The sequence below is a fragment of the Abrus precatorius genome, unplaced genomic scaffold, assembly GCF_003935025.1.
Source record: "Abrus precatorius isolate BTA unplaced genomic scaffold, Abrus_2018 Scaffold7, whole genome shotgun sequence".
Lineage (NCBI taxonomy): Eukaryota > Viridiplantae > Streptophyta > Magnoliopsida > Fabales > Fabaceae > Abrus > Abrus precatorius.
Genome location: NW_020874417.1, coordinates 11,347,140 through 11,365,922, shown reverse-complemented (window position 1 = coordinate 11,365,922; position 18,783 = coordinate 11,347,140). Strand labels below are relative to the sequence as shown.

The 18,783-nt window shown below is 35.5% G+C and overlaps 1 protein-coding gene across 2 annotated transcripts; it reads left to right on the top strand.

Annotated features, from left to right (window-relative positions):
* Positions 1–665: 665 nt before the first annotated feature.
* Positions 666–18,783, top strand: LOC113872244 (probable sodium/metabolite cotransporter BASS4, chloroplastic). Of its 2 annotated transcripts, XM_027509645.1 has the most exons (14): positions 666–956; positions 1,324–1,411; positions 1,550–1,657; positions 1,761–1,828; positions 8,068–8,146; positions 10,125–10,183; positions 10,319–10,387; positions 12,798–12,911; positions 13,891–13,912; positions 15,833–15,900; positions 17,207–17,292; positions 17,938–18,067; positions 18,186–18,287; positions 18,357–18,783. In XM_027509645.1, the coding sequence occupies exons 1-14, from the start codon at positions 750–752 to the stop codon at positions 18,426–18,428; spliced, it is 1,272 nt and encodes a 423-aa protein (XP_027365446.1). In that variant the 5' UTR covers positions 666–749; the 3' UTR covers positions 18,429–18,783. The 2 variants fall into 2 exon arrangements, with proteins under 2 accessions (XP_027365446.1, XP_027365447.1); XM_027509646.1 differs by having other exon boundaries at positions 668–956; positions 1,324–1,414; positions 18,186–18,783.

The following is an 18,783-nucleotide window of genomic DNA, read 5'->3' as shown; positions in this document are numbered from 1 at the left end:
AATATTCTTTTAATTTTAATACATATGTTGAAATGTAAAAAATTGAAATAAAATTTTTAATTGTATTAATTTTGATAAAAATAATTTTTTGTTTAATATATAATTTATATTATAATTTATTATTTTTATTTAAAAGTAATAAAATAATATTATTTGTTTTACTATCCCAATATAAATTTAATATAAAATAAAATAAGAGTTTATTATTCTCTTAATTCATCATATCTTTATTATTTTTTTTATCCTATTATTTTCTTATTTTATCTTTTTCAATTGGTAATGTAACTTCTAAACTTACCGGTCTATCGTAATTAAAAAAAAACATTTTCTTTTTACGTAACTAAAAGATACAATGTCTATTTGTATAAGGAGCAAAATTACAATAAAAAATTATTTAAAAAATGTTTCATAAATACATATTAAAAAATGTTAAAAAGTAAGAATATGTTTAATTTATTATTTAAAAACAATTTTTAGTTTTTAAAAATAAATTATAATATAAACTTATACTACAATTTATTTTTAATAAATCAATGCTCTAATTTCTTAATTTTTCTCGCTGTCGAAATAGATATTGAAAAACGTTGGGGATTCCAAATAACCAACGTTGGACGAAAATGTTCAAAAATTTAAAATGATTACATCGTTCTGAGTGACGAGTGACCACAAAACAAGAATTTGCACGTTGTTCCTTCGACTACCATCCAGCATATACCTTAACTTTGTGACACTTTGGGAGAGTCCACAAGATGTTGGCATCACGAGTCTCCACAGTTCAGCCACTGCACTCGACGGACCCAATGGCCCACTCACTCACCCTCACGCTGTTTCCTGCCACCACTTCCTCCTTCCGTCTCCGCCACAGTGTCGCCTACGCCGTTAAACCCCTCACTCTTCGCTCCGTCACTCGCCGTTTAACACTCTCACCCGTTAGAGCCTGTGACACATCCCAACAGGTTCTCTCTCTTTTCTTCATGGCCGAATAAATAAGTGGGAATTAATATTTGCTTCACTTCACCAAATTAAGGATAAATTAATCTGATTTTTTTTCTTCAATTTGGTGTAAATTTAAGGTTTTAATTACTTTTTCATATAACATTCATATGAACCCAGCTGATGTTGACATTTTGGAGATGACTTCGCAAGAATGGTTAATTTTACCATATAAGATTCATATTGATTTGTTTTTGGGCATACATTGTTTATTCTTTGGACCAAAGTTTCTACATTGTAATTCAGCCTGCATAAAATAATGGAGTTGTGTGGTGTTATATGCATTTGAGAGTTTTTCCTTTTAATATTACTTTCATTTTGGAAATTCAGATGGGTGGTAATGGAAGCAAACAGAGGAAGGGATTGATTTGGGTGCAGCCCATTTTGAAATTTGCTAGGAGCAATGTATTACCCTTGGGTGGTGCCCTCTTCTCTGTCCTTCTGTGCATTCCTTTTTTTTTTGTTTTTGTGTTTGTGATTTATTTATGGTTTACTTTATTTTGATTATGTTTTAATTGATATCAATTTTGTTTTGTGTTTTTGAGGCAATGTGCAGCTCTTGTTGGTGCAGTGGCATTAGGATTGGCATGTCCTAGTCTTGGTTGTGCTGCAGATAAATATAATGTGTCAAAAATTGGTCCATTTGGAATTTTTGTTATCTCAGGTTTATTTTTTAAGGATAATATATCACATCTTTGTTATTTTAAATTTATGATTCCCTTATCTCAAGGTGTTTTGGTTTCTTTTTTCTCATGCTTATCATATAGGATTGATGTTGCGTAGTGAAGAAGTCAGTGCAGCTGTGGAAGCATGGCCTGTTGGACTCTTTGGACTAGTAAGGACATGATTTTCATATGGATGCACTTTATAGGCTGGTTCTCTGCAGCCTGTGTTTGTGTTGGCCAGGCTGGATTTGATTAATCTAACCTAAAATTGCAACAATGATTAATCATTAATCTAACCTAGATCTGTGTTTGGACTCTTATTGTTTAACTGAAATGTTTCTGCAAATTTATGATTAACTTACATATATCTGTATAATTTTAGGATAAAAATTGTTAGGATCAATTCCTAACTTCTACTCTTCGAGAATAGAACGCACACTCGTTTACACACGAGGCCAACAGAACTTAACAAAGTTTGCCCAAGTTTATATTCTGTACATAATTCTTCAATGTACAGAGTTAGCTATTTATATATCTTTTCAAAATAACTATTGACTAATGATTTAACTAACTAATCTTATCTATTAACATTTAAATCCTATCTATTAACAACTTATTATCTATTAATAACTAATTACGTATAACAGTATCCCCTCCTTCAGAAGGTCTTGCCCTCAAGGTCATATCATTCCCTTTTGCCAACAAGGAACGCCAGTCAATATGTGGAAATTGTAACTGCAGCTGATATAATTCATGCCAAGTTGCATCTTCAACACCTGTATGAGCCCAATGAACTAGAATCTCAGTCACTGCCCGGTTCCCCTTCTTTTTCATTCGTCTGTCTAAAATGTCGATTGACTTGGTTTCAAAGTCCCTGGCTTCTGTAAAACATGACCTAATATGACCAAGTGTCCGCCATGGTGTTTCTTCAACAACGACATATGAAAAACATCATGTATCTTTGTGCCTTCAGGCAACTCCAATCGATAAGCTACCTTCCCTATCTTCTCCACCACACAAAAAGGTCCATAATAACGAGCTGCTAACTTGTGGAATGAAGAATTGGGAACGGAATGCTGCTTGTGAGGCTGAATCTTCAAGTAGACCCAATCTCCACAATTGAACACCTTATCAGACCGCTTCAAATCAGCATAGTACTTCATTCTGTCCTGAGCCTTTGTAATGTTGGCGTGTAGCAAGTGTGCTATTTCTTCTCTTGACTTGACCACATGATCCACGGCTTGAACCAATGAATCACCGACTATTAGTGGTTGACTAGAAGTTGGCGGATAACCGTATAAGGCTTCAAATGGGGTCATCCCCGTCGCCGAATGGAATTTCGTGTTATACCAATATTCAGCAAAACTTAGATACTCCACCCATTTACTAGGCACATTCCCAGTGACACACCTGAGATATCCTTCCAAAACCTTATTCAATGCCTCAGATTGACCGTCGGTTTGGGGGTGGAAGGCCGTAGACTTCAGCAATTCAACCCCATGTAACTTGAATAAATCTGTCCAAAAGGCGCTCATAAAAATTGGATCCTTGTTAGACACTATTTGACTTGGCCAACCATGTAGCTTAACGATGTTGTCGATGAATAGATGGGCCACTTTAGCCGCACTAATGGGATGGCTCAATGCTATGAAATGCGCATATTTAGTTAGTCGGTCAATGACCACTAGAATAATGGTTTTCCCAACAGATTTTGGCAACTGAACAATGAAGTCCATCGCAATTGATTGCCATGCTTGATTTGGGATCGGGAGCGGTTGAAAAGGTGCAAATAACTGTGGTTTGAATCTTTGACACACATCACATTTTCTGACCCAATTCTTGACTGCTTGTTGCATGCCTTTCCACCAAAATAATTCTCGCATCTTCTTGTATGTCTGAGTGCTTCCCGAATGTCCACCAATCAAGATGAATGGAAATAAGTTAACAGTTTGTCTTTGAGCTGGTTATCATTGCCTACCACTAATTTCCCTTTCTGCTTCAAAATTCCTCCATCCCATCTGTAATGCTTGTAATCACGGCCAGTGACCCTCATTTTATCAATAATTTTCTGCAGTTTCCTATCAGATTGCCATGTCAGTTTAACCTCCTGTTGCAAATCCGAACCGACCTGATAGATTGTTGTTAAGCTGCCTCCCACTTCCTTCCTCAATAACACATCAGCAACAATGTTTTCTCTGCCTTTTTTATACTCAATGGTAAAATCTAAGCCCATCAACTTTTCTAATCCCCAATTCTGCATAAGTGTGGTTGGCAGCTGTTCAAGTAAATGCTTGAGTGCTTTCTGGTCTGTTTTGATGACAAAGTGATGGCCCAAAAAGTAGTATTGCCACTTCTTTATAGCAAACAGAATGGCATAAATTTTTTTATTATAAGCAGAAAGCAGGGAATACCTTTTGCCTATGACTTTACTAACATAGGCAACAAGGTGTCCTTTATGAAGAAGAACTGCTCCAATACCTTCTCCCGAAGCATCCGTCTCGACTGTAAATTCAGCCTCAAAATTAGGTAGAGCCAAGACTGATGCTTGCACCAAAGCTTGTTTAAGGTGCTGAAATGCCATATTTGCAGTTGCACTCCACTGAAATTCGGCATCCTTTTGTAGCAAGGCTGTTAATGGCATAGCTATTTTGCCATAATTTTGAATAAACCGTCTATAATAGCCGGATAGCCCTAAGAAACTCTGGAGCTGCTTAATCAAAGTAGGAACTGCCCAACTCAACATAGCGGCAATCTTTTGTGGATCCGGTGCAACCACTTTTAAAGATATCACATGTCCCAAGTATTCGACACATGACTGTCCAAAAGTACACTTCTTTTTGTTTAGCACTAAGCTGTTGCTTTCCAAAATCTGCAAAGTAAGTAGTAAGCACTCCAAGTGGTCCTCCCAAGTTTTGGTATATATCAAAATGTCATAAAAAAATACTAGAATAAATTTTCTCATGTAGGGACGAAAGATGTCGTTCATAAAATTCTGAAAAGTTGCCGGGGCGTTACTCAACCCAAAGGGAAGCACAACCCACTCATAAAGGCCGCTGTGTGTGCGAAATGCCGTTTTATGGATGTCCTCCTCAAGCATTTGGATTTGATGGTAACCACTCCGTAAATCAAGCTTAGTGAAGTAGCAGGCATCTCCTAATTCATCCAACAAGTCATCTATTAAGGGTATAGGAAATTTGTTTTTAATGGTTGCTACATTAAGTTTCCTATACTCTGTGCAGAACTGCCACGTCCCGTCCTTCTTTTTGACTAGCACAATGGGAGAAGCAAAGGCACAATGGCTTTCTCTAATGAATCCCGTGTCTAGCATCTCTTCTACCAATCTCTCGATTTTGGTCTTCTGGGCATGGGGTATCGATAAGGCTTTAAACAAATAGGCGTATCATTCATCAAATTGATCTTGTGATCATACCTACTGTTATACGTAATTAGTTATTAATAGATAATAAGTTGTTAATAGATAGGATTTAAATGTTAATAGATAAGATTAGTTAGTTAAATTATTAGCCAATAGTTATCTTGAAAAGATATATAAATAGCTAACTTTGTACATTGAAGAATTATGTACGGAATATAAACTTGTGTAGACTTTGTTAAGTTCTGTTGGCCTTGTGTGTAAACGAGTGTGCGTTCTATTCTCGAAGAGTAGAAGTTAGGAATTGATTCTAACAATTAGTATCAGAATAGCCGGCTATAATGCCACAAACAAAGATTTAGAGATCAGAATTGACGGGCTTGAGAAATTGATGGAATCCTCCCAACAAGAAAATTTGAAGATTCACCAAGAAAACCAGAAAGCATTCACAGAATCGCAAAAGAGTCATAAGGCGGACATAGATTCGATGAAGGCAATGATGACGCAACTCCTTGCGACATTGAATCCCAACGGCGACTCAGGCAAATCGACCCTTCTGTCTTCTGGGCATGAGGGTATTGATAAGGCTTCGAACAAATAGGCGTATCATTCATCAAATTGATCTTGTGATCATACTTTCTGGAAGGAGGTAATTCTGTCGGTTCCCTAAATAGATGATCATACTGTTGTAGGAGGTGTGTCAGTGCTGTATTTTGCACTACAGAGAGGTCCACATCTTCCTTGATAATGCTAGTAAGCCTTAAGTCATCACTAATAGAAGCAATGGCTAATAACATAGCTTGACTGGCCACTGCTTTGACTTTCCCGGCAGATTCCTGAATGCTTCCCGTGTGCTTCTCGCCTTCCAAAAGGACCACTTCCCGATTGTGTTCAAACTGCATTGTCAATTGTGCACAATTCCAGCAAATTTCCCCTAAGGTTTTTAACCATTGCATCCCAAGGATGACTCCATAGTGAGACCCAGGTAACACCAAAAAGTCTCCCACAAACTCATGTTTGTTAAATTGCCATTTCAATTGAGCACATTTTCTATTAATCATAATTGGTTTGTCACTAGCAACCAAGACAGGGAACTCTCTTACAAAATGAGTCTTCAACCCTAAGCTTTTAACCTATCGATCACTCGCAAAGTTGTGAGTGCTGCTAGTGTCCATTAAAAATGGAACCTTTTGCCTCTTAATAGTCCCTTGCAGCTGCAAGGTTTGCCCACCAGCAACCCCCTTTAAGGCATGAAGAGAAATTTGAACATCTTCATCTGCTGATCACTAATGGCCAACACCTCATCGTCTGGATCCAATTCATTAGCCGCAATTCCATCTTCATCCTCAGTTCCTTGAGCAGCAAATATGGCAATTAACCTTCCCCAAACTTTACACTTCTGCCTGTGAAACCTGTCCCAAGTCTCGCCACAAAATCTGCATAATCCCTTGGATATCTGATCATTCATCTTCTTCTTGTTGGTAAGTACTGCTACGCTGGTTTTACCTTCCTTAGCGATAGTAGAGTTCGTAGATAGTGGAGGATTGGTTTGCTGAAGACTTGTGATTGGGGTTGTTTTCGGCACATAGCTAGCGGAAGACCAGCTTCTAGAACTGCCCCTGGTGCCCTCAGAGCCATAAGGTCGTGGCACACGAAACTTAGTTTCCAAATCCATGAAGATCTCATGTTGCAGTCGTGCAACTCTCATGGCGTCTTGAACTGTCCGCAGGACATGGAGACGTACAGATTTTTCCAAAGAAGTGTTTAAGCCTCCCTAGAAAAAACTGATTGCCATATCTTCAGACACAACCACCCTTGCCAAGAGTTCATCAAACTGTTCCATGTAATCACTCAATGTTCCGTCTTGCCGTAATTTTGACAATTCAGCAACAGGATCATCATAATTCCTCGAATCAAATCGACAAGCAACATTACACAAAATAATCTTCCAAGAAGGTAACTTGGATCGATTGTGTGCAGTATAGTGGCGTTGCCAAGTAAAAGCTTTTCCCTCCATAGACAAAAGCAAAAGTTTACTGTGTTGTGCATCAGGGGTGTTTTCCAAGTCAAAAAATTGCTCAGCTTTGGCACGCCAATCATGATAATTTGTACCATCGAACGTAGGAAACGCAATATGAGTTTGTGTGATAATCTTGCTAGCATCAGGGTTAGACTCGCCTTCTTCTTCGTGCTCTGTGAATGTCGCAAGGAGTTGCACCATCATCGCCTTCATCGAATCGATGTCCGCCTTATGACTCTTTTGTGATTCCGTGAACGCTTTCTAGTTTTTTTGGTGAATCTTCAAATTTTCTTGTTGGGAGGATTCCATCAGTTTCTCAAGCCCGTCAATTCTGATCTCCAAATCTTTGTTTGTGGTTGAACCACCCATCGTAGTCGGCTATTCTGATACCAATTGTTAGGATCAATTCCTAACTTCTACTCTTCGAGAATAGAACGCACACTCATTTACACACGAGGCCAACATAACTTAACAAAGTTTGCACAAGTTTATATTCCGTACATAATTCTTCAATGTACAAAGTTAGCTATTTATATATCTTTTCAAGATAACTATTGGCTAATGATTTAACTAACTAATCTTATCTATTAACAACTTATTATCTATTAATAACTAATTACGTATAACAAAAATAAGTTTTCTTAGAGTAACCAAAGACAAAAATTAGGACATGGTTTTCTTTAATGTTGTTGGACACTATCGGCAACCTTGAGACTAAAATGAAATTTCATATCTTATTGTGGCTTTGAGCCTTTTACATTTGTGGTCAAGAATAAAGTTTTAACTTGTGAAATTGAATTGCTGTATTTCTTGTCATATTGGCTATACAATAGCTAAAACTAAGTTTTGTCTTGTTTGGTGGGTTTGTCTAGATGGACCAATTGACGCCATTATCCTATCAAATAGAATTATGTCAAAACTTGTTCTTGTATGTCCGCACATGTTCTAAAAATAAAATCTCAACTATTATTTTTATGTGTCTAAGTGTTTCACATATTCTTTGGTTATTTTTGCAGGTGTCTATTTTATTCCTTTCACCATACTTTTCCAGAATAATATTACAAATTCAGCTCCAACCCCAGGAATTTATTACAGGTTTAGCCATTTAGTTTTGTTCTACCTTAAGCATAAGTCCGGTTTAGATATTTGCTAGATACTTTTATAATAGATTTAATTGTTTTGAGCTTGTGTAACCTCATTTTTGTATATTGATGACCTTGAATCTTATCAAACATTGAATAACCGCTACTTAACTTTTGATTGCATTGCAATACCTTGTATACTGTTTGTCCAGGTTTAAGATACTCAACTTTCGATGTTGAAGACTGATAGAAACATGGCATCTTTATTAGGAAACACAAGGTGGAACTCCCCACTTTACAGAATAAAACTCACACTCAACAGTTCTTTGAGGGAAGTGAACTTCCTAAGTCAAAGGCCCTAAGTCTCTTACCATTGACAAGCTGACCTCTCTCTCAACCACCCTCCTATTTATGGAGGCATCAGCATTATTTCTTGGACAATCTCAGCTTGTTGAACTACTAACTAATTTAGACTAACTAATATAACTAACTACTCATGGGTCCCTGACTAACATATCATAACAAAGTACTAATGGGGGTTTCACCTTGTTCTCAAGGTGAAGGAATAAGTAATGCCTTAAGTAGCTGCTGAAATAAAGTCCAATTGATTGAAGCATGATTACCATTGCAATTCTACCTTGCATTGAAAAATAGCTTCCTTTCCTCCAGGGTCAAACACAAATGTGACTGCTCTCAATCTCTTCCAATACTTTGTTTTCTTTTGTACTTTTGGCCCTGAAACAGAGCACCATTGCCTCTGCAACTAAGAAACCAAGGTTTGATTGAAAATTTCACTATTATAAATGGTAGAAGCAGATGATCATCAAAGTTCTTCACTACCTTCTGCTGAGTCTGGTCAAGGTCAAGAAATTGATTAAATTTCTGAAATTCCCTTTTCATAATCAACTCAACTGACTATGTGTCACCACCTTTCTTTGCAATCTCTTCTATGATATTATTGGTGCCCTGCACCTCAACTGCTGAGTTCTTCTCTGTTTCTGTCCTTTTATGTTCTTCCACTTCTATTTTTGAATCTTCCTCATGTAATCTTGTCATTTTCATAGCTTCCTGAACAGATTTTAGTTTTTGTAATCTAACTGATTTCTCCAAAGAACTTTCCACATTGTAAGTATGGGATTTTAGTGTGGGGTTTATAAGGCTTGGGGCTCTTCAACTACAATGACTACCTTTAATGGTGTGGTTCTCCTAAGGTTCTTATCATTTGGTATTAGAGCCTTCCATCATGCCCCTTAGTTGTAATTGAGAGGCGTGGGGGTTAACACTGATATTGCAGTGTTAGCCTGGGACTAGTCAAGGGGCTAGTGCTCATCCAACCAGTGCGGGTGTTGTGGCTGTGGAGCGTGGTGGATGTTAGTAGTCCATGTCAGTTTGTTATATACTTCTTTTAATTTCTAGAGTTTGTTGAACCTGTAACTACTTTTCAGTTAGTTACTGTATTCTGTATAAACTATTCTATATAAACTATTCTGTACTAAATCAAATATTTCTGAGATTAATAATACAAAATTCAGTTTTCAGTTTCTTTCACACTCAGCTCTCTCTCTTTCTCTCCCTCTCTTGATACTGTCCTATAGAACTGTATTATCTCTTAACAATAAATACAATTCCTTGATCAACAAAATATTTGGTAAAGAATATGCCAATGGGCTAAATGACATAAAATAAATTGATTTAGGTACTTATAATTTGGGAAACTGACTTTTATGCAGAAATTAGAAAAAAAAAAAAGCGAAAAAGCTTGGAGACATGGTTGGATATATCTTGCATTTTGTATAACTGAGTTGATGAGGTTACATTTTTACTTCAGATATTGAAAAGTGCTACATTTTGAAGGAGCTACCGTGTTTCTATTCTTTGATCAACACTTCCAGGAATATCAGCAGACTCCCTCTTCCAATTTGATCTTATATATTGCAGATTTCAAACTGTTGATACTCTGTAACTTATGTACTAGTTGTATTTTTCTACAGGACTAGCTATATTTAGCTGTATGCCGACTACATTATCAAGTGGTGTTGCACTTACCCAGGTATGGTTCTGGTCATTCCTTTCCTTTCTTCTGTTTTTCTCTTGACTTTCTATTCTTAAAATTTTTAGATATCTTGATTCAAGCACCTGCAATGGAGTTGGATTTTATCTCAGTTTTCCCATTTTGCTTGTGCAGCTTGCAGGTGGAAATTCTGCACTAGCTCTTGCGATGACAGTAATATCTAACATGTTAGGAATATTGATTGTGAGTCATAAAGAGCTGCATATTTAACATTTTCATCAATTTTATCTTTGATTTATATTTTTTTGAAGTTTATTATGAAATTATTTATATGGCTGTGTTAAATTTTAGGGATTGATTTGATGGGAAAAAAAGAATGAATATATTTTGATAGAAATATTGTGTTGTGTTTTGTTGATTTTTCACTGTACAATCTGTGTCTATATATACAAGTATGATTGTAAAACTATGCTAAGATCATGGGCGTCAAATCTGTAGAATAAATATAGAAATAAGGGATAAGTCAAACCAATTTTGTACAAGCAAGGAAACAAGAAATAAGACTATTATACACATGTTACAACAATTGAGAATGAGGTTGAAAGTGGCCATAAGTTTAGATGCGCTCATACTAGCAGTGAAAAGGAGGACATCTTTTTCAGTGATATTTTGGTGACAACCCAATCTGAAGGTAGGAAACAATGATTAAGTTGGTTAGAGACAAAACACCTACCTGATGAGTGTACGTTGGATGACAGATATAGGAAGAATGGGAAAAATGCCTGGCTAGAAGTTGTACTATTAATAAGAAAGTTTCTCAGTCCCCATTCAGGCACATGAGGGAAATGGTTGCTGACAAGAGAAATGCTGTAGAATAATAATAGGTAGAGGGAAGAACTCAAGTTTTGATTGTTCTAATTTGTGCCCTACCAATGGGTTTAAGAGACATCATGGAAGAGGAGCTCTATATTTTAGGTAACTCTGCCAAGCCAAACAATAATAGGACTAGGTCATTGGGGATAGTACAACTTTGATCCTATATTAAATTTACAAGGTTAATGCAGGGGAGGAGTAATATAGAAAATATTTGGCAAGTGTACTGAGCCATGTCAAGCAATAAAGTGTCGGTACAAGTATAATTCCCCCAAGGGTTGGACTCTAACTCTACTACCAACTCAAGGCGATCATTGGACTTAGTTTTGAAGTGTTAGTTATGGTTATTAAAAGAACAAAGTAAGGAACCAAAATGAAGTAAATTGAAATGGTAAATTGAAAAGGTAGAGGACAACCTTATCATTTAGACTTTTGCATTCTCTCAACTGATTTCAGCATTGCCAATGCAAACTAGTTAAAATTTCTATTAACTCCAAGATTTGTGTGCTTAACGGTGGTTCTGGTCAATGCAATAAGGTCAAAATGTCCCTGAATTGATGATTAATCCAAGATGGAGAGAAATTAATACAAATCTTCTTAAGAATTTATGTTAATACTAATTTACAAAAGAGCACCAAAGCTTCACTAATTTCTTATGGATTACAATTATGTACACTATGAAAACACTGTTATTTTCCCAAAAAAACACCAATAAAATGTCATGTTTAACACTTGTCAAGGAGAAAGAAAGAGAAAGTAAAAACTTAGAATAGGTAAGATTGTTTTGATGTGGGGCATAATAATGTAATGAAAAACACTAACTTTATGGTCATACTTGTTCAATATAAAACCATTCATGTACCATAACCTAACATTTAATTTCTGAGGTTGTTGATTATGACAATATGAAAATTTCAATGACTAAGTTGCCATGAGTTTCATCCTTATCATCCCCATTCTTCTAAATAGAAATGAAATTCCTGGCTTCTGCCCAAGGTGAAGATAGGTCATGCATTATCCAAGATTCAAGTCCAAAGAGCTCTTGTGTGAGGGAGCATGTTAAATACTCAATTCTCTCACCAATGACAAGATGACCTCCTTTCCTCTCCTATTTTATTTATACATGTGATACCCTTCACTGATTGTAATTTGTAACCAACAAGTGGGATATCTAACAGAATCCCCGAGTCAAATGGTGACATGTGGGTCACATCAATGGCAAGGAGAGGCAGCATTTGGGAACATGTATTTTGATATGCATGGGATAGATGTGAGAAGAAATGAAAAGATAGAGGCTGAGTAGTGGTAGACCCTGATGACATTTTGTTCCATTTTGTGCCATGCTATTTCAGCATGGCACTGCCACGCCTGCTTTGTTACAACACTAGTTAGATGAATAATTGATTCCCCAATATATTTTGTAAGTCTTACAAGATATTCTAAAGATATAGATATATGAAGATGTTCTAACAAAGTAAATACACTGAAGATTGCATATTCAGCAAGAGTAACAAAATGTCATACATTGAGAAGCATCCATTTTGTATCAAACACATATCACATCTCATATATTTGCATTAATAATACAATTAATATTTGAACACTGCTCTCTTTTTCCATCAAGTCAAGACCATATCATTCCAGCATGTTTGATTTTGATTTTTATATATCCTTCCCTTTTTAAGCAATATGCAGTTCTATACCCTACATATATGTTTTCTCCTACTAATTTAATTCTTGTTTTTGTTATATTTTATTATATTTTTTCTTCTTCTTTTAGGTTCCACTTTCCATCACAAAATTTGTAGCTGATGGAGTTGGTGTGACTCTACCTACCAAGCAGTTATTTAAAAGTCTTGTTCTGACCATATTAATTCCCCTTATTTTGGGAAAGGTAATTGAATTGTGTATGGTATTGTTTGACTACTTCCAATATGATGTGGTCTGGACTGCAAATTTTTATATTCTCTCCATGGGCTAACTGGAGGGTTACTTCATGTTTAAAATATTTGTTTGCTTTCTAAAGCTGCAGTGGTGATTCTTACAACTGTTGAGATCTCATGTCAACTATAGATAAGGCCAAAGTAGAGCTTAAAAAGATGAAGACAATCCTTACTTAACAAGTTGGTTTTTGAGATTGAGTTAGACTCAACCCTAAATTTAAGATGATATCAAAGCCTATTGTAGATCCGATAATGGACCAACCTTGACTGTAAAATAAACCTAGCCCCATCAATTTTTCCAGTGTAACTAACTAACCTACCCTATGGATTTTCCAATGCAACTTACCTGGTCCTATGAGTTTCTTAGTGCAACCAATTTGGCTTTGTGACTTTATGAGCTAGTTTTTGGGGTTGAGGTAGGTTCAAACCCAAATTCTAGAGCAATTACATTGTGGGTTTGGCTACACAATATTCTGTTATGAAATAAGAAATATTTTTTGTTACCTGCATTTCTACTTTACTCATTTTGTATTTTTAGTATCCAATCCTCCTTCAATAACCTATAAAGTCTCTGGAGGAATGGGTCTTATTGCTTATAGTGGGTGATTGGTTGTGACTGTTCAATTTTTTCTAATTTAAAGTTGTATGAATAGATTCGTAGGCCATCTTTTCAAATGGCCTAATTTGTCACTTTTTTCTTGATAGTTGATTCAGTTTTTGGTATTTCCATCCTTTAACAAATGACCATTTCAATTTTGTAGCATTATTTCATTTCTTCCAAAGTTGCACACCAGTGACAGTACACATTTGTTTACTTGTCTGTTATAAGTGATGGTTGAAATTGTTCTTCGGAGCTGAATACTCAAATTCTTGTGTTTCACTGAGTTTGTTAAAAGTATTTTAATGTTCTTTATTGCTTTGAATGGGCAGGTTCTACGTGAATCTTTTAAAGGTGTGTCCTATTGTCTATGCTTGTTTGAGTAGTTTGTTTGTCACATGTTTTGAAGATAAAACAAAGAAGTGATCCTTATCATTACATGAGAGAAATAGCTGATAATCAAATTGTATGCAGAGTTTCCTTTGGAAGTCTTAGTTGCAAAGTGGTATCCAATAGTTATGGGGCAGTTCTGTCAACATAATATTTTCAAAATGTCTTTCTTGCAGAAATCCTCCTTAATAACACCACACTAATGAACACCAAAAGGAAAAAAAGTAAAAATCAATGTCACAATGCTGGCCAATTCCTCAACACATCATTTATGGAAAGCTAATTTAAAAGGGTATGTGCTTTATACCAAAACCAAATAAAAGGCATATGCTTAATCTTATTCTTAATCAAATATTGTGGCCATAGCAAACTCCTGAAAAATGAGCATGCTTGAGACTAAATTTCAAGAGAGCTTTTTTTGGATTTCTTGGTTGTTTAACATTCAGCATTCTGATTTTGTTTCCTAAAGAATTGAACTATCTTCTTAGATCTTAATGTTCCCAATGCTTCGTAAATGCCTATTGTTTCCTAAGTTATAATGGCAACTCTTGTCCTTTCCAACACACTGCTTTAAGGGCATAAAATCATATGTATCAAACTTGTACAAATACGATGAATCCGATGAGGCTAAGAAACATTAGGCATAATTGGGTCCTTAACTCTTTTAATCCTTATCTTTAATTGTTTGGTCTTTCTCTCAAGCTTTTCCTTCCCTTCAAATGTAGCACATCTCTTGGAAATTCACTTACCTACAAGATAAACATACAAAAACAATAAAACATTCCTAACAAAGAAAATGCAATCTAAAATGAACATAGGAAACTTAGATGCTAATCATTGTAGGCATGGTATGCAAATTATGCATGCATTACCTCTACTTTGATTTTCTCTTGGTCATCCTCTCCATTGCCTGCTGCAGGTTTCAGTTGATAGATTCTTGAAGCTTCTGTTGTAGCCCCTCCATCTGTCTTTTGATAGCTACCCGTATGCTCTTCAGTCTTGTTAAGACCATCCAAGCTCCACTAGATTGGGAGCTTTTATATCAACTTGATTTAGATTGGAACTACTTAATACTGAAAATTGAATAAAACTTGAGGAAAACCCCTCTACGAAGGAAGAAATTCTTCTCAATAACACAAAATAAGTAGAACAAACGCAAGTGTGCAGCTAAAGAAAGAGCTGATTCACAAACTCTTCCCTCCCTAGTCTAAGTCACCAAAAATAGCATTAAAATTTAAAATCCTGCTGAGACAAACTATATTAGGTATTGAGTAGTTGAAAAGTTATTTCCACATCCTTCCCTTTATCATATTTTGGACATTACATGTACTCAAAAACTCAAGACTTGCTCATATGCAGGTTCAGATAATGCAATTTATTTGGTAGATAGGAAGAAGCATAGGAGGACTCTAATTTAGGGCCTGATTTTTTGTTCTTTTTAAGGACAAACCTTTTTTTTAAATTAAATGATATGTGTACTGAAATTTATAATAATTAATCTTAAAAAAACTTAAGAGAGTGCTTGTCTCAAAAGCTAATAATAGTACCTCAATGAAAAATAGCTGTAGAATAAAGTTGCACCATATAATCACTTTGTTAGGATCCAATGGCAAGGTCTCAAGTCTCACATAAAAGTATGAGATTCGAGTGTAGGGTTTATAAGGCCTTAGGCTCTAACTACAAAGACTAGCTTTTGTGGCATGGTTCTCTCAAGGTTCTTGTTACACTTCCTTTCTTTTCTTTTTTCTGCTTTAACAAACAGGCCCTTATTTATCCTTTATTTAAGGATAGCTTATTCTCTGTTTGCATACTTTCTCATTTTTTCTAACTATAATATTATCCTTTATCTAGAAAATATTTGTTTTGATCAAATCTGCATTACAGGTGTGGCTGACTTTGTTGATAGAAACCGCAAGCTTTTCTCATTTATCAGTGCACTTTTCCTTAGCCTAGTAAGAACAATTCCTTTTCATTGATTCCTTATTTCCATTTTTCCAAGTTGGGGGTTTTCCTTGCATCAAGTTGGTGGAAAGATTGCTTAAGTTTTTGTTTTTCTAATATGTTCAGAATCTTAAGTTATAAGAAATGAATGAGATGCATTTCGCTGCTTTTTGTAATTGATTCTATTGTTGCACTAGTGGCACATTCCATCAATTAAATCAATTCATGAAACACTTGTTAAAAAGTGAGCCATCTAAAAAATAAATAAATTAATTAAGAACCATCAGTTTCTGGACAAGAAATTATTGTTCTGGCTTCACATGAGCTTTAGAATTTTATTATTGCTTACTATTATACCCATGTATTGTATAAAGACAAGGGACATGCCAATTGATTTTTCTTGACTCCTATAATAATATGTTTACATTTGTTTTGCATCCTCTTCCCTCCCTTGATTCTTGTCATCTTTGGAAACCTGGTCAGCAATTAAGTATCAAGAATCTTCTGTATGGGGAAAATTATAATTTTTCCACTTTTCTATATTCAATTCAATTAAGAAGATTTGAGTTAATAACAGCTTGACTATTGATGTATAAGTCCTTGTCACCTTCTCCCCTTCACTTTTCTCCCTGTGAATAAGAATGTTTTGCAGGGAGAAACTTTGTTTTGCGCTTGCCATTGAATCCATATATCCAAGGAACCAGTTTTGCACATTCAGGAGCAGAAAAATCATAATGCTGACAAATCATTAATTTAAAGATTTTGTGAAAACTAATACCTGTAAGTCAACGTCATTATTCAAAATGAAAATATTTTTGTTAGGTAACTCACATTAGTGACAATATGTTAGGTACCCATTAGTAGTTAGTTATAATGTGTTAGTTATCTAGCTTGACTTATCTAATTAGGGATGCTGTCAATAAATAAGTAGAAGGGATTGGGGAGGAGGGATCTTATCGATTGTGAGAGAGTTTAGGGCCTTTGGCTTGGGAGGAGCAGTCCCTCGAAGTTCTATCCTTGTAACTGGGGTTCATCCCTAATTCTTCTTAATAAGATACCTGGTTTCTATCAATTTCCACTCCTACATCCAAGTCCATTTGATTGTCTTTGATCATGAAATGCTAACTTTTAAGTTGATGCACGAATGCTTTGCATGCATGGGTAGTTATTCCCCCCCAAAAATCATTTATAAAGCTTTAGTCTTAGAAACTTTTTAGAAATTAATTTCCTTATCCGGTTTGAGTTATCATATTTGGTTTATTATTTTATCGTCAAGGAATTACACACAAATTAGGCTAATCACATATTGCCATGCAGGTACCTTGGATACAAGTGAGTAGGTCGAGGCCACTGCTGTTAATGGTGAAGCCCAGAGTTTTTCTTGTAGCTATTGGACTGGGAACGTATGTTAGCATGAGTTAATTTACATTTTGGTTGCCATCATGACATAACTGAAATCTGTTATTGGTAGTTTTCTCTTAACTAGTTTTTTGTTTTGATAGTATTAAGTTAAAGCACAAAATTTGAGAATTATCTTATATTTCATTCTTCAATGAATAGTTAACCAAAATGAGTTCCTGCGTCCATAATTTGTAAACATTTAATGGTATGTGCCTATGTGACAGGTACTGATACAACCATTTAATATAGTACTGTTTTCTGATTGCCCATATATGCTTGACTCTATTTTAATTAGGTATTTCTTTGATAAGATTGAATTCATTAAATTGGAAAATGGAACATTTGTTATTGAAATCCATCAAAATGGTTTTACTTTTTAACTGACATTGATTTAATACTCAAGGCACTAAATATATTGGCCATCTTATATTTGTGCATATGTATAGTATTCTGTTCTGATCGCATAAAGTCTTGCTCAACATAGAGATCTTTTCTGGTACTTTCTTTGTATGATTAAGGGTTCAAAGGGGGCGCTGGCGTGCAATTTAATAGAATTAGTCACCATTATTTGATTGTTGTAAAGGACTATCACTATCAGCACCGATGTAGTTATAGTAACTAAAATTGACCTTCATTATACATTGCAGACTTCTTCATCTGACATTGTTGGTATTCAATAGCATTGCTGTCCGGAGTATTTCTGTTATCACTGGTGGTAGAAAATCAATTTTTTCGCAGGAAGAAAATGCCAGTGCACTCGTACTTGTTGCAAGCCAGGTAATAACTCAATAAGTAATTAATTTCCCAGATCTGTTGGGAAATGAGTATCAACTTATGAGACAAGGTGTTATCCTTCTCTTGATCTTCTGTCCAAACATGTTTTCATACCTTTCAGAAAACATTACCAGTAATGGTAGCAGTGATAGAGCCACTTCAAGGTGCATTTGGAGAATCCGGGTTACTAGTTCTTCCTTGCGTTGCAGCACATCTAAACCAGGTCATTTGATTTTTTTCTAAACCAGTTTCTAATATTTTCATCCTCATGCTAACCTAAAAGTCTTTGTAGATTATTATGGACTCTTTTCTCGTTAACTTCATGCGTCCTAGAGACAATTCCAATGATGCCAAGGTGGTTTAAGCAGTGGAAACACTGGTCATCATCGATGGTTATCTGCAGATCCATGTGCCAGCACATTGAGCTACATCTTAGGAAATGTTGAGATAAAAGATGTTTAAAAATTTGCTTGGTTTCATTTCCTACTGGATAAGTAACCAATATATAATATGCTCCTGTATATTGTTCAATCTGGAAGTTTGCTGCAGCATATAGTTTCAGATCTTTACATTGTTTGGTGACTATTTTTTTCTTCTCTTTATGGGTTGGGGGACTTCAAAGTAGGAGGTCTACTACGTCCATATATATGTTGTGCAATGGAAATGGTAGGCATTTCATATTCACTTGTTGAGGATTCTTTAAAACGCTATACCGATAA